The sequence below is a fragment of the Podarcis erhardii genome (genome assembly GCF_964252035.2).
Source record: "Podarcis erhardii genome assembly, chromosome: 5".
NCBI classification, from domain to species: domain Eukaryota; kingdom Metazoa; phylum Chordata; class Lepidosauria; order Squamata; family Lacertidae; genus Podarcis; species Podarcis erhardii.
In genome coordinates, this window is record NC_138509.1 from 52,129,182 (window position 1) to 52,145,716 (window position 16,535).

General features: G+C 39.1%; 1 protein-coding gene across 4 annotated transcripts in view; it reads right to left on the reverse strand.

The window, feature by feature from the left end:
- Window positions 1-16,535, reverse strand: part of VTI1A (vesicle transport through interaction with t-SNAREs 1A) — a 234,652-nt gene that overhangs the window by 214,564 nt on the left and 3,553 nt on the right. For all 4 annotated transcript variants that reach the window (XM_081863101.1, XM_081863099.1, XM_081863102.1 and 1 more), the window contains exon 3: window positions 10,834-10,944. In XM_081863101.1, the coding sequence (XP_081719227.1) occupies window positions 10,834-10,944 (111 nt within the window). The remainder of the gene's footprint in view (window positions 1-10,833; window positions 10,945-16,535) is intronic.

Genomic DNA, 16,535 nt, shown 5'->3' on the forward strand with positions numbered 1-16,535 from the left:
CCCTTGTTTTATGCAACCCATGAGCATACTTTCCCAGGAACTGCACATTCATTGAGTCAAGCAAAAGAAGATTTCTCAGATAAGAAATAAAAAGAATTATAAGGAGGTGGGGAAACTACATTTGGGTGGATAGAATCATTTGAGTAGAAGCACTAGAGAAATGCTCTTAAGTGCAAATCTTTCTTGTTTCTGCATTATTTTCAGCGCCCATGAAAAAAGGAGTGATAACAGATGTTTTTTAAAAAAAACTTTGAAAAGTTTTTTTAAAAAAAACATGTAACTTAAAACTAACATCTCTTCCAACACAGAAAGGTTAAGTTGTGGGGTTGACATTTGCATTTGTTACGATGTCAGTGCTTCCTGCCTATCAGCCTATGTACAAACAATATCTAAAGATGTCATCTACATATTTATACCAAAGGAGCTTATGAACAAGACCTGTCAGTATATTTTAGCACCTCTCCAAAACGTCAGCTTTCATCATGTATAAACACAACATGTATAATTTATTAGTTTGGTTTAATATAAAAAGTTGACAATCAGATGTCACCACAACTATTGATAAGGTAAATAAGGACTACAGGAAAATGTCAAAAAGTTATTAAAATGTTTTGCAGCTTCCTGAGTGAAATTGGATTTATCGGCTCTTATTTGTCAATAGACACATTGCAGGTTTTCTTTCCTTTATGTGGCTATATATACATGCACCCAATACTTTAGTTAACAGAGTAAAGAATAATGGTCAATGAATAGCAAAGGCCCTTTAAAACAAAAATGGAAAGGCATGCATCATTCTTGTATAAAAACAGTTAACAAGTGAGGCATTTATTTTCACCAATATTCAGCATGGGTGAGTATACATCTAAAATCCCATATTCTTCAATTCACACATCTACTATCATATCTCAATTTGACATTTCTACTTTGGCCTACGTTTTGGGTTTCCTAGAGAAGACTTTGGGAGAGGATATCTGCTACAGTCAAACCTAGGTTCCTGAATGGCTCCATTTTCGAACATTTTGGCTCCTGAATGCCAAAAACCCACAAGTAAATGCTCTGATTTCTGAACGGTTTTTGGAAGTCGAATGTCCAACGCAGCTTCCACTTGAGTGCAGCCAATCGGAAGCCGCACCTCGATTGTCAAACGTTTCAGAAGCCGAAGAATGGATTACGTTTGACAACTGAGGAATTGCTGTTCCAATGACATGTACATCCCAACCTGAGATAATTCGCTATAAGGTACATTTTAATAGACAAGCAAACCTATTTTGCTTATTCCTCTCTCTATATACTTTCAAGAGTAACACTGAAGTCATGCACACTCAAGTAGTATTCCAGCAAAATAAGGAGTTCCAATAAATGAGCCAGGCTACAAACTACAGGATGCAGTAATAAATGATAATATGCAAAAAGAGAAGAGAATTAAATAGTTCTACAATGCCAAAGGCAGGACCAACTGGGTTTTCTTAATCCATCTGGCTAAACAGGTAAATCCTTATCAGACAGTACAGGGAAAATAGTTGGGACAAAATATCAGAGTTAACCAAGCAGGGAAGAATCTCTTCTTTAAGCTTAATGTAAGAATTAGTTAGGATGCGTGGCGCTGTGGGTTAAACCACAGAGCCTAGGACTTGCTGATCAGAAGGGGTTTGAATCCCCGCAATGGGGTGAGCTCCCGTTGCTTGGTCCCTGCTCCTGCCAACCTAGCAGTTCGAAATCACGAAGTGCAAGTAGATAAATAGGTACCGCTCCGGCAGGAAGGTAAACGGCTTTTCCGTGCGCTGCTCTGGTTCGCCAGAAGTGGCTTAGTCATGCTGGCTACATGACCCGGAAGCTGTATGCCAGCTCCCTTGGCCAATAAAGTGAGATGAGTGCCTCAACCCCAGAGTCGTCCACGACTGGACCTAATGGTCAGGGGTCCCTTTACCTTTACCTTTTAAGAATTAGTTAAAACTAGTGCTGGACAAAAATGGAAGCAAAGCATTTTGGGAACAGTTTTGGCTGTCTCCTACCCTGCAAAATACCTCTTCCCAGACTGCATCTCCAAATGTGGATGCTGACCACCAGAACTTAATTTTCAATAGGATGCAATGTAAATACATATCTGCACCCCATGTTCTGCATGTACAAAATGCAACTAGAGCCTGATTGGTGGAACAGTCTAACCATACTGTTAGAGCAAAATAAAGACAGAAAAAATCCTTCCAGTAGCACCTTAGAGACCAACTAAGTTTGTTATTGGTATGAGCTTTCATGTGCATGCACACTTCTTCAGATACCTGCTAGAGGGCAACAAAACCACGTGCAGGGCAGAAAGAGAGAATGTTGATCCAGTTATCGAGCTGGAGAGAACGTCTTTCCTCTTTTCCACTACCTCTTCAAAGTGTCAGCAATAGGACAACTTCATTTGTCCTATGTGATGCCATTACACCAAACTGATTGGCTAGATTTAACACCCTAACACTATAGCATCACCCAACAAAAAGTGTATGTTCCAAGGTGGCACCAAAGCAGCACTACACTGAGCAAACAATGGCAATGTTTGAGACCCCCCCCCTCAAAAGTTTGGCACGGGGGGGGGGCAAGTCAAACTTCACTCACACACAAAATAAATTACTTAAGAATCAACATAAAAATATCCCAGCTGCTGAGCTTTATGGTACAAGACCAGTTGATTCATCAGCTCAAAGAGCTGACTCAGATTACACTTTAATAATAAGTACACCATGCAATTACAATAAAAAGTATAATGGGGGATTTCTTTAACAAAAGGTTATGCAACATTTTTTAGCTGTGAATATATAGCTGTTTCTTAAACAATACTGGAAGATGTATTGAAGGTGGTTGAAAACAGTTTAACTGTTCCTTTTCCAAAATAATTTGTCATAGGACACTTTATCAGCCCCCAGTACAGAAGTCCATTTCCTGCACACAACTTCACCTTAAAAGAAACACTATTTTTGACCATGGCAATTAGTCTTTTCATGTTCCAAACACTAAATTCTATTTTCCCCATTAATTTTTAAACCTATGTGGATCTAACTTAAAATAAACTGTACATCAAAAGAATGGAAAATAAACAGCCAGGAACACAATTTGACGAATTGGATTTATTTAGCTAAACAGGGTCCATTGGATCTCTTTAATAGGCTGACAGTTGCACTGGGCTGGTTAATAAAACATTCAACACAGTGTCTTCAGCCAATATAGAAATGCAAATCCCACCAGAAATATTTTATTCATGAAACAGTAATTTCAGTTACTACCAAAGCTAAAAAAAAATAAATAAAACACCCACAAAATCCACAAACCTAACTTTCTTTGCAAACAAACAGTGCCATCTAGTGCTGATATTAAAGGAAAGCAAGATGAATTGGTCTGAAAATGCTCAATAATTATTTCCAGCATCTTTGCTTTTAAGAGTTTTCTTGTTCTATCTCCCCTTTTAATGAATTCACCTTTGAATCATGGTCACTGGAGAAAGAGGGGACAAAAAGCGAAGAAAGAGACCAGTTACCAGGAACCATAAAAGAAGAAGACAGGTTTTCCTCTCTCTAGGCACCCTGTAATGACTGACGATTAACTTCCAAATACACAGACTTGCATTTCAACACTAGACAGGAAGACCACAGCTAGGTACATTTTTAGATGAGCTAGCTAGATTTTCTTTTGGCTTTGGTTCTCAAAACAGTCCCAGCCTTGCAAATCTGATTAATTTCTATAGAGGCAGATCCAACAGAATTCTTTGTGGCCTCTGTTCTTTTGAGTATGTTACACAGATAAGTTCAGAAACAATATTCCATTCTGCCACGGAGCCTTTGTATCATCAACTGGGAACGGACAGAATGTAGCCAAAGAAATTTTTATCAAGTGTTCATCTGTGTCTCAAAGGGTAGTGTCAAAAAAGAGTTTTCCTGGTAGAATGCTTGCAAACCTGAAGACGGGAAAGGTGGGGGGGGGGAGAGGAAGAGAAAGAAAGGGAATGGGTAAGCTTCCCCTCAGCATGTGGCATGAGTTGTTGGGTTGAACCACCATGCATTTTATTACAAATATTATTATTTTTCTGGTGAAAGACAGGACCCCCCCCCCAAAGAAAAGACTGAAGAAAAACATCAGACTATGTCCAAATGTCACATGAAAAGAATCTGGGCAAAGGATTAGAAATGAAGGGAGACAGGAAGGATGCAGTTTATGGTGCAAAGAAAGCAATATGAGAAGAGAGCAAAAATATGCTCACTATAGATACAAACTATGGACGCACACACACACAAATATTGCTGAAATACAAAATGTTCATCTTTGTTTAGCCTCAGGTCTTTTGTTTTCTACTTTTTAAATGTCCAGGGACAATATATGAGTCGTGGCAGGGATGGGGAATTGACCCAGATGCCCAGATCTGTCTCTTTCCTTCACTTCACAAGCCAAGTTGGCAGTCATCAGATCTCATAATATTGTCAGCTGATTGACAAGTGGGTCCCACCTATCAACATTGGTCTGCAGAGGTGGAGCAAGACAGTGAGTCACTAAGCCAGATGTGGGGGGGTTCACCTACTTTCTACAGAAAAGGTTAAATCCTGCTTTCTGCAGAGAACAGCTGCTTATGCAGCTGTATATGTACCTGTCCCACATATATTAGGTGTGGGGCAGGTGGGCATGGTTTTTGAACAGCAGCTTGGCTGAACAAATAGAAAGACCTGGTGGGCCAAATCTGGTTTGTGGGCTGGAAGTGCACCACTTCTGAGATATGGGTCATAGTTTGGTATCCCTAACTTACAGCCTTGGAGCATTGGATTTTTGCTCGAGTAAGGTTCTTTGTTTATTTTGTTTCCTTGTAGCTTCAAATAGACAAGCAACAATTATGAATAAATTACAATAGTAATCAATCCAGCACTAGGGCGAGAGCATCTTTAGAGACAAGAAAATGTGTTCCATGCATGTATTAAGCTAAAACAGTATCTACCGTAGTTTGTATCTCACAGATAGAAATGAAGATATTGGTTTCTTTCTGTGTCAGTTTCAGGTGTGATCAGAAGTCTGTTCCATTCCTTCCTATCTGTCTTTTTAAAAAACCATACAAATATTTCTACTAAAATATAAAATAAAAGTCATATTTTATTTCAATGTCCACATTTCTAAACACATTTATTTAATGCATTTTGGAATATTTTTGAGCCAAAAACTATTATAAAATTCAGACATATGTGACATCTAAAAGATAATGACGTTTCAATCTATGTATTAGTCCGGGAGTTACAAATTAGGTCAGTTCAATTAAAAATGAGAACTGAATGCAATCCTTCTTCATCCCTATCCATAGATGATAGAATTACCAAGATACAGTCCATGAAAGAACCTTATATCTTTAACCTATCCCTTCTCAGATAGCATAATAATCCAAAGAAAAAACTTCTATGCTAGTAAAGTGCCCTTATAATTGCCCTATCACAACCAAGGGATTTGGAATTTTATAAAATTTCCAAACCAGTGGGAAATAGATTTCCCCCACCCTGTTTTTTCACTATTGCCTTTTGCTCCTACTCATCTATCATCTGTTAAAGCGAATGGGACTCCACACAAATGAACAAAAAAGGTAAAGGAACCAGTAGAGGAACAACATAGGAAGGGGAAGTCTGTCATCATTTGCTACCTCTGAATTTTTAATAGCACTGAAACTCCAGTTTGTGTTATTGAAACCTTCAATTTACTAAGCTGCTTATTAAATACATCTAAATAAGAGTGACTGTGGCCTAAATTAATTAGAGAGGAATGCTATTACTTAATCAACCTATCCACCCTTCTCTTTTAACTTGCTGTTCCAACCCTTTCTCAAAATCCTTCTTGATGCAGCTCACTAGCCATGCATAGAACAAGATTCTGCAAGCAGAACCCTAAAGGCTCAGGAGGGGAAAAAATAAAGTGAGCTTAACTTGATATGTTCCCTAAGGAATCTCAATTAAGTCATCCATAGCCATGGAGGTTAATTATAAATTTAAATTGTTAAATTGTCTTTCACACTTCCTCCAACGATATCACTTCATCACTGGTAAGTTTAATAAAGATATAATTCTGTCATGTATGCAAGTCACAGAAGAAAATTTAATATGCCCTTCTCAATTGAAGAAGGAATGAGCTGGCCAGGAACTTGGGATACCACTGAGTTTCAGCCAGCTGTCTCATAATGCTTAGTTTCTCCTAAAAACTACAAATCATTATTTATTCACAGGTTGTGAGAAGTACTCTCTAGAGTGACAGTACACTTTTTATAGACAAACACAGCCCTTTTAAGTTGCAAATTGTTATACACCTGCAATAAGTTTATTATTGCTTTCCGTGACACAATGGCAGACAGAGCTGCTGGCACCAAGTGCATGCTACATATAATGCACAATGTGCAAACATGTAAATGCATTATATAAATATACTATCTAATTACACGGTAAATTTGTATATTGCTAATATACTCTTAAAAGAAACAGGCAGGTTTTGTGGGAGGGATGTAAAAAAATTAATAGGGTGGCATTCAACAAATTTACTCATAGTTGCCCAATTAAATACAGTGGTACCTTGGATTAAGAACTTAATTCGTTCTGGAGGTCCGTTCTTAACCTGAAACTGTTCTTAACCTGAAGCACCACTTTAGCTAATGGGGCCTCCCGCGGCCGCCGCACGATTTCTGTTCTCACCCTGAAGCAAAGTTCTTAACCCGTGGTACTATTTCTGGGTTAGCGGAGTCTGTAACCTGAGGTACAACTGTAACGAACATGACTAAGTTAGGTACATCAATTTCTATGAGTCTACTCTGAGTAAAACTAGTTCAATGCCACCCTAGGTGTTTGGCTATTTTGAAAGACCCTTATAGCAGTAACATCATGGAGGGTGTTTCCAGCTACCCCACAACCTACTCTTGGAAGAGTTGCAAGTGGCTGCAGGAGAGGGACACTGAGCAACCTGTTTCTAGGACTAAGGCGAAAATGTGAAGCTCCCTGGTTATTTTTGCTACTGGATGCTACATGTTGTTTAAGTAATCCTGTTATAGTGTTGAAATGTGGTTTTAAAAAATGTTACTATATTTGCTATTGTTTCCCTATGTTATTACGAAGTTGTTACTATGTTATTCATTTGCTGTGTAAATTATGAATTGTTTTTGTGGCTGTTTGAAATGTATCCCTGTTTTCTTTGTTGTAAGCCGCTTTGGGCATGATTTGTTTTGTGGGATAGCAGCATGCCAAGAAAATGAATGAATGACTCTCACTTCTGGAGAACCTATGCTTTTGCAGATGCTTGCTGGACTGCAGTTTCCATCACCCTTGAATTTGCTCTGCTGGCTGCTGCTGATGGGAGTTGCAGCCCAATAAAATCTAGAGAGCCAGAGATTCCCTGTGCCTGTTGTATAGTCACTCTCCCCTGGAATAGTCCTTTTCTTCTGGAGTGCTTGGAAAAAGAAAGGGGGAAATCTCTAGGCATGTGGGTGGGCCTGCATGAAAGCATAACCCCTTGGGTTCCAGCTTCACCTAGAGACTATAGAGGCAAATCAGTATGTTAAAAGAGGTATGTACACAAACACCAGCTGCTTTTTACAACAAGGCCAAATGTCTCAATATGCACTGGTTATGTCTCTCAGATGAGGGACATTTTTAGGCCTACCTGGATATACTGAGGACTGAACCTGGGACCTTCTGCATGAAAAGCTATGAACTATGTTGTGGATAGGGGTGGATATATTACTCTGTTCCTGGCCCATGTCAATTTCACATGTTTTCATTCCATCCCATTTCCATATTAACCTGCAGTTAATTTGATTTGTTACCTGCCCTTCATCCTAAAGTCTCAATGCGGGTCACAACAGCTTAAAACAGAATGTTAAAAACAGTTTAAAACAAATTACAATCACAAAAATAAGATGGGTCCTAAAAATATTCACCTAAGGTATCAAAAATAAGAATAAAGAGAAGAATCTTCAGTATTCAACGAAAACTGTCTAGTGACGCTACCAGACACATTGCTCTGGGAAGGGAGTTCCACAACTTTCAAGCTGCCGCAGAGAACATCCTCTGCCAGACTGCCCACCCAATTTTCTGAGGGTGGTATAACTACCAAAAGGGTCCTCCTCTGCTGAACTGAGAGTGTGTGTAGGGAGTCTTTCATATATTTGGGGCCTAAGTTGGAAATGAACTAGCAACCAATACAGCTGTTTTAAAATGGAACCTCAGTCAGTAATCTGGCTGCTGCACTTTGGACCAACTGAAATTTCAGTTGTTTTCAAGGGCAGCTCCATGTACAGCACAGCACAGTAATCCAGTCTGTATGTTAGCACAGCAGGAGTATTAGTATTAGTATTACCATCATCACCATTGTCATTTATGTTCAAAAGGAGCCATCGCTGGCAAACCAACGAGAGCTGGGGAAAGGCATTCCTAAAGTAATCTGAGCCTCCACTAACAGTGATGAATCCAGTAGCCCCAAGCTATGGACGTGTTCCTTCCAGGAGAGTGTAACCATGTCTAGAACATGCCATCTCCACACCTCCTGGACTTGAGAACTCAGGACACCTCTCTCTTTTCAGGATTCAGCTGCAATTTATTGGTCCACATCCAGCCCATCACAGCCTCTAAACAGTGCTCGAAAACCTTTACTACTACTGCTGAACCAACAGAGAGCTAGAGCTAGGTTTCATCTGCATATTGATGATACCTCGCTCCAAATCTACTGATGACAGCTCTTAGTGGCTTCATGTAGTTGTTAAATAGATGTCAAATAGCAAGGGGGAGGGCAAGACAGAACCCTGTGGAACAAAAGTGTGGAATCTGAAAAAAGAACTATGTTCCATTCCACACAATAGTCAAGAAGCACAGATCAGGTTAATTTGCATCAGAATTCACAGAAATCTATATCCCTTAATCGTACCCAGTTTTGTGCAGAGAATAATCTGCTATCTTTCTGTTAAAATATGAGACTATATCCCCAGTACCACCTGGAACCTGATGTTTTTACTAGGCAATGTCCTCAAGGGAGAAAATTGTATTGTCTATAGTTTTCATTATGGAACAAATAGTAATACAATAAAGTTATATCCAGTTCTACCCATACAAATGCTTTATAATATGAAAAATACATTGGTTTTCAAATGGCAAAACGGTAATGTTTTCTCCACAGCATTATTAGAAGAGGATGCTCATTTATATACCTGCAATACTGAAATATGAATAACTGGTTTCTCAAAAAGCAGGCAAGTTAACAAAAACAGCTATTAACTTGTTTCAGTCTGTCAATTTCCCTTTAAAACAATACAGTACACTTGGAAGACTTTCCTGCAAATAGCAAATTGCAACTCCACATTTGGCCACAAGATAGCGCTAACTGCACAACACTCAACAAGATACAATTTAAAAACACACATTTGTATTTTTTGAGCCTCGGTAGATAAAAAAACCTGACCAACAATAAACTCCATAGGGCTTTCTAAACTGCAATCAGTGAAAACAGCTCTAAAGATTTTCTATCTTGTTAGTTGCAGCTTCCTTCTTGCATTTCAGCAGACTATGTAAGTCAGGCAAAACACAAAACAAGTTTTGTTCTGTCATTTTTGTCTTGTTTTATTCAGTATGTACATGCTATCTTTTAAAAACTAGTACAATTAAGTACAGAGTATTTTCTTATGTGCTTTGTGCTTTTTATTCTGTGGGACCAATGCAACTACTAAAATAGTTATTTCATGACTGCTCAAAGGGAGCACTTATAAACTCTGTTTTACTCATCCACACAGAAGTGGCATCTTAGCCTTTTATGGGGAACTTCAGATGTTGTACCTTAAATAGTTCATTATTTTGCAACAGGAACTAATAGAGCTGCTTCTCCTACTATTCTAGAATGGTGGAAACTCCAAATAATCTGTGTGACTCCCCTAATAATAACTGTGGCACGTTAACAACTTCATTTATTATTACCTGTCTCTCGGGGCAGCTCATTACCTCTTGGAATACAAGGGCAGATCTCGAGAACAAGTAAGGGAGAGCCTGTAGCTTGAATTGAAGCCACATTGTGACATATGGCTATTGTGAAGTCCAGTTTTGCTTCTGTCAATATGTTATCACTGTGTAAGAAAAGGTAAGGCAAACCAAAATACATACTAAATCACACCTCCTTTAATACCTCTTGCCTGGAGTACAGGAACAATGTATTAGCCAAGATGAAGAAAACAGATCACCATTGTAGAGCTAACTGTTGGGAGATTCAGTGCATTTTTTCTTGTGGGATGTAGGCGTACGCATACCCCTAAACATTTTGTGAATGTTTGTACTTTTGTCCATTTACTGTTTTTATTTTTCCTGATTTGAACTATAAAATGGTGATTTTCTTGAGTCAAAACGAGAGTACCCCTAAACATTTTTAAGGGGGGGGGGAATGCACTGGGGAGATGTATCTGTGCCTTGTATCTGTGCCTTCTGTCATTTATATAGTGGAATGAATGACAGAAGATTAAAACATGGTGAATACTGCCTAAGAAAGGCTCTCCAGAATAGCCATGATGGAGAGAGAGAGAGAGAGAGAGAGAGAGAGAGAGTGTATAGAAACTTCTGACACTGGCAAGGCTGGAATGTAACCTATATAAGAATCACATCTTTTACTCAGCCTATTTTTGTATCTGTTCCTGCCCAAGCCTAGCATACAGCCTACAGAATGTTGCCCACAGCAGAATGTAGCTCTTTGGCTAAATAAGGGTCCCCCACCTCCACCTCAGCACTACAGCAGCTGAATGCTAACTGAAGATAAGGCTTGTTTGCAGTAGGTGCAACATGTTTCCGCTCACAATACAGTGTACGTGAATAAACTCACAAAATCTGCTTCAAGTTTTTCCATTTCTTGCTTGTAGCTCCTCATTCTACTGCTGTACATGCCTCGGCTCTGTGGAGGGATTTCTCGAACTTCAAGCTCCATTTGTTCCAGCTAATAATTAAAAACAAGAAGGGGAAGGGTGTATGAGAGAAAAGAGAAGTTGAATTAAGCCAGGAAGAGTCGTGTGGCAGTTATGCACTACATCGTTGACAGGAGGGAAGTGGGATAGCTTTCCAATTTAGCAATAACCTGACAACAACTTTTGTCCCTGCACTGAGGGCCTTCTAGGTGGCTAATCCCAGACTTTGGAAGAGGCAAGGTGAAGACTTGTTTGTTCCAACAAGCTTATGTGGACTGGCAGCTTTTAATGAAAGGGCTGCTGCCATGCTATTTTTATAGTAATTATTGGTATGGCTTTAATAGCTTTTATATATGTATCTAGTTTTATTTCTATTGATGTTTCATAGCTTTTTAATGACCCTTTTTCAATGCTTTTAGAATTTCTCATATTTATATGTAAGCTACCTTGAGTCCCGTCAGGGAAAAGGCAGGGTATAAATAAATATAATAATATTAATAATGTCAATGAACTCCTTTGGGAGAACACATGCTTGAGCTGTTACTCTCAAACAAGTGATCCTGTGAAATAGCCACTTGCACATAATTTTTCCTTTGCTTCAGAGCCCTCCATTTAACTGTTGTTCCTGGGCTTCGTATTCACACTGCTTTCTCTAAATTTCTTCTCCCTGTCCCATTCTTTTAGCGGTTTAACTACACAGCAGTTTTGCAAAAACTGCTCTCTGGCAGTTCTAAAAATACCTGTGAAAATAAAAGAAATGGGGAAAGGATGAGAAAAAATATGCGGTTAACTACACTCCTTTACTATGTTATTTCAGGTGATACTGTTCTCAGTTATGAGTTTCAATACACAGAAAAGTTGTGGCAGTGGAAGAAGTTCGGGGAGGATGTATTTATGTGTATGCTTTACAAACAAAAGCTCCTTGATAACAGGGATGAGTAAGCTTCTTCTAGAGATTCTGGCGAGCTTTGGGGGTGGACATAAACAGTTCCAGGTTAGGTGTCTCATGCGGGTGACTCAATATAAGGCACCTTCACACAAACGTCTTTTATACATCTTTCCCCAAAGGTGAAAAAACACAGGTTGCAGTAAGCTAGGAACAACAAAATCCTTGGAAAGATCAAAGACAGTGGAAATAGTCTCTTTCCTCTAAGGATAAGGCATCATATAAAAATATCACGTTCTTTGTTTCAGTTGAGCAATGTGCAGAGTTTACTAATTTACTGATAGCTGAACAACCTAAAAATAAGGGACTGAGGCGGAAACACTGTATGTTCCTCCTTTGTGCAGATAGTAAGATACAGTAAGTAAGATCCTGATTGTATAAGCAAGTCAAGTACTTCTACATCAGTTTACAAAACTGTTATCTGTCTCATTTACATATACACTGGACACAATAACCCACATCTGGCAATTTGTGCACAGAGATGCCCTTTCCACAAATTCCTTTTAAAATGTTAGCAGATCTGGGGAAAGCATAGACAATAAAAATATATTATTATTATTATTATTATTATTATTATTATTATTATTATTATTAAAATTTATATCCCACTCCTCCTTCCAAAGGATCTCACACTGGCAATATATACATATGTGTAGCTCCTGACAATGACTAGAATCATGAATCTGTCCAAGAAGAACAAATGAATTGAAGCAATTAAAATGATTAGCTAATTTAACTTTGAAGAAACAAATGATCAGCAACCTGATATGAGCAGAGTTAGATTGCCTAAATCCAATCCCACCATAGGACCGCTATGTAAAAACTGCATGCTTTGGGTGGCAATGTTTCAAGTTTGATTTTTACTTCAACCTGTTCAGGAGACCTTTTAATGAGTTGTATTCCTTAGCCAGTTTTGTTAAAATTGATTTTTATATGCAAGCCTTGACATTAATCACCAACATGTTAAGTAATTGCTGGAAGTCAATAATTGCTTTAAGCACCTGTCTAAAAGTGTTAGCAACAAGATCGGAAAACAAAAGTATGAACAAAAAATGAAGTACATTAAATGAAGATCATCATTAGGATGGAAATGTTAAAACAGGATATTCTTTTTAATCTTAGAGAAAAGTCAGCCAATTTTGTTCGTATTATGACACAAGGAGGAAAATAATGAGCTGTTAGCTCAACTTCTACTCATTCCAACATTAGAAAAGACAGAGAACTATTTTGCAGAAAGAAGTAGACTGAGTGATTGGTTACCACAAAGAGACAGTGTCCTTTAAAAAAAAACATGAACAGGAGCTTTTTTCTTTCTTTCTTAAAGAGCTATGGTGAAGGAGAGATTGTCCTATGGTTATTTAGTTATCAATGCCTTTTGTAATTAATAATTTACCTTTATCACTTATGTGAGGTAGGAAATTTCCTTGTCATCCTTACATGTTGATCAAAGAAGCTAAAGTATAGATTAAATGATCTGTCAAAGGTCAGAGTACCTTATGTGGATTGCTTTAACCAATCCATAAAATGTGATAAACATTCCCTTATACACCTCAAGAGCTGAAGGATACATCAGTTCTCCTTTAATTAGTCTTGACCTATTTTTCTACATGAAATATAGTAAATTGAGAACCAGAATCTAAGCTATAGTACAAAATCCAATTTGGACTGCTATTGGATTACTGTTCATTCATTGCTCTTAAAAATAAGTTTCCCAGTTGCAATCAGACTTTCAGCATTTCTCACCATCCTTTGAAGCTTCACCCTACATACCTCTGAAATTAAAGGTAAATCATGAAATAGGGGAAGCTCTTTAAGGAATGATAAAATGAATGCTCAGAAAACTTCAAGTAAATACACTTCTGGATGAGACTGAAAAGGTAAAGGGAGATACAGTATATCCTGAAGTACAGTTCATTATGGAGGTTTGGACAGGTCTTGTACACCATTAACGATGATGCTTTAGCTTGTTTCTCTATACAGATAAGAAACAGATATATATGACTTGTAATGGTCCAGCTTTCCAGCATAAGCATTCTACTTGGTTATGAGATTTCCTCCCCACATTGAGAGTAACCTGGTTTAGACACAATGTCCCTCTAGTAACAAGTGAAGGGTTTTTTATTCATTTGTCAGGCTTTTAAACAGGTTCTGATTGTTTATTTATTCTTGTGCTATTTATTCTTGTGCTATTTATTCTTGTATATATTATATTTTTAAACTGCCAGTCACCTTTTTTCATCTGATTAGCTCCACTGCCCTACAGGTAGACTGAAAATCCTTAGACAGATGAAAAATAGTCTTGTGCAGAAAACATGATGGAAGTTAGTGAACATTCCTTTTGGAACTATATATAAGTGGTTATAGCTTTTTCTGAAAGCCCAGGGTTAGGGTTAAATATCAGACAAAAACCTATTTATCCATGTAGGCATTTTAAATCCCGCTGGTGACAGTAATATAGTATTGTTTGATCTGCTATTTTAGTATGCTGTTTTATGGGACTATATTTTTTAGTTTGATTTTATGTGCTACCCTTCATTTCACAAGTCCAGGGTGATTCACAATAAATTTAAACTATATCTATCCATCTATAGGGACGCGGGTGGCACTGTGGGTTAAACCACAGAGCCTAGGACTTGCCGATCAGAAGGTCGACGGTTTGAATCCCCGCGATGGGGTGAGCTCCCGTTGCTTGGTCCCTGCTCCTGCCAACCTAGCAGTTCGAAAGCACATCAAAGTGCAAGTAGATAAATAGGTACCGCTCTGGCGGGAAGGTAAACGGCATTTCCGTGCGCTGCTCTGGTTTGCCAGAAGTGGCGTGGTCATGCTGGCCACATGACCTGGAAGCTGTACGCCGGCTCCCTCGGCCAATAAAGTGAGATGAGCGCCGCAACCCCAGAGTCAGCCACGACTGGACCTAATGGTCAGGGATCCCTTTACCTTTACCTTTATCTATTTATAGCTGTCTGTCTGTATCTAAGTGATAGCATACCAAATAGGTAAAAGTAAAAGTGGTACCAGAGATGCCTGCAGGACCAATTGATATATTACAATCCCTGCATAGAAGCTATTGAAAAGAGGATCTGCATTATCTGTGGCATCTCATTCACCAGCAAGAACATGCAGCATGGGTGCTGTGCAAGAATACATGGCATTTTTGTGGTGACTCTCCACAAGATAAGCAGCCCACATATATTATGCTGCCAAGTGGATGTGTAGCAACCTCCATACAGAGGCTAGTATACTTTCAAAAGTTATTAGCTAATCTGCCCCAGAAGATGTTATTTATAAGAGCCCAAGTACCACACAAATCCATTCCCTGAGCATCTCCAAGGAACAGATGCTATACTCTATTGTATTCATCATTCTGCCAGTAGCCCTACAAAACTGAAGGTATGGGAAGAAAGTGAGGAGATTCATTCTCTTTCATACCCACAAACTGAACCCACCATTTCATGTATAAACAAGGCCACTCAGATACATACAGGCACAGATCCCACTCCTTCGGTTACTCTTAGGCTTCCTCCCTTTTGCTCACCATAGCAAGTATGCCGATGCCCTTTGACAAGTGTGACAAGCCCTTGGCTTCATTCCAATTTTTGGGCTACAGAGGTATGCAGCAAGGGAAGGACAATGGTTTGTCCACTCCACAGCCACATGCCCCATACAGAGAAGCTGTGCTAATAATAATAATAATAATAATAATTTATTATTTGTACCCCGCCCATCTGGCTGGGTTTCCCCAGCCACTCTGGGCGGCTTCCATAAAAACCAGAAATACACTAAAATATCACAGATTAAAAACTTCCCTGAACAGGTCTGCCTTAAGATATCTTCTGAATGTCAGGTAGTTATTTATCGCTTTAACATCTGATGGGAGGGCGTTCCACAAGGCGGGTGCCACTACCGAGAAGGCCCTCTGCCTGGTTCCCTGTAGCTTTGCTTCTCGTAATGGGGGAACCGCCAGAAGGCCCTCGGTGCTGGACCTCAGCGTCCGGGCAGAACGATGGGGGTGCTAAGGTAAAGGAAGCTGCCTGCACTCACTCCGGAGTCAAAAAGCTGGGATGGGGGAGCTTCCTAGGCTGGATCTACAGAGATAATTTTAAAAAATATGAAAACCCCATGTGAATTACCATTGACTTTGGGTTGCAGCTCTACAGCACCATCTGGTGTCACATTTTTATAACACACTTATAACATTATCATTGACCCGTGTAGCTGAGACCCTTGACTAGCCTCTGTGCACCCCAACCATGGGCATAGCCAGGATTTATTAGCAGGCTTTATGTTAGGGGGTGGCAGAACTGAATTATCTCCAATGCAACTGGTCAGTTAGTTAAGTATGTTTACTTATTTACTACGCCCATGACCTCAACAATGCAGCAGGCATATATACGCACTGCTTTGCTCCCTGATTCAAGGTTGCAGCCAAACCAGTGACCACCACCTCCTACCTTTTCTAATGTAAAGCAATTAAATTAGAAAACCCAGCACCTGCTCCAGCTTCAAAGTTGGAGCTGGGATGGGGAGCAGAGAATTGTTCCGGATCTTGCATAGAGGCACAGTATGATGTCAGTGACAAGGCAATGAAGCATGTCAAGATAAACAAACATTGTGTGACCCCTGATTACATGGAAACACAAACAGCAGGTACCAAAAAAACAAAACAAAAAGAACAGT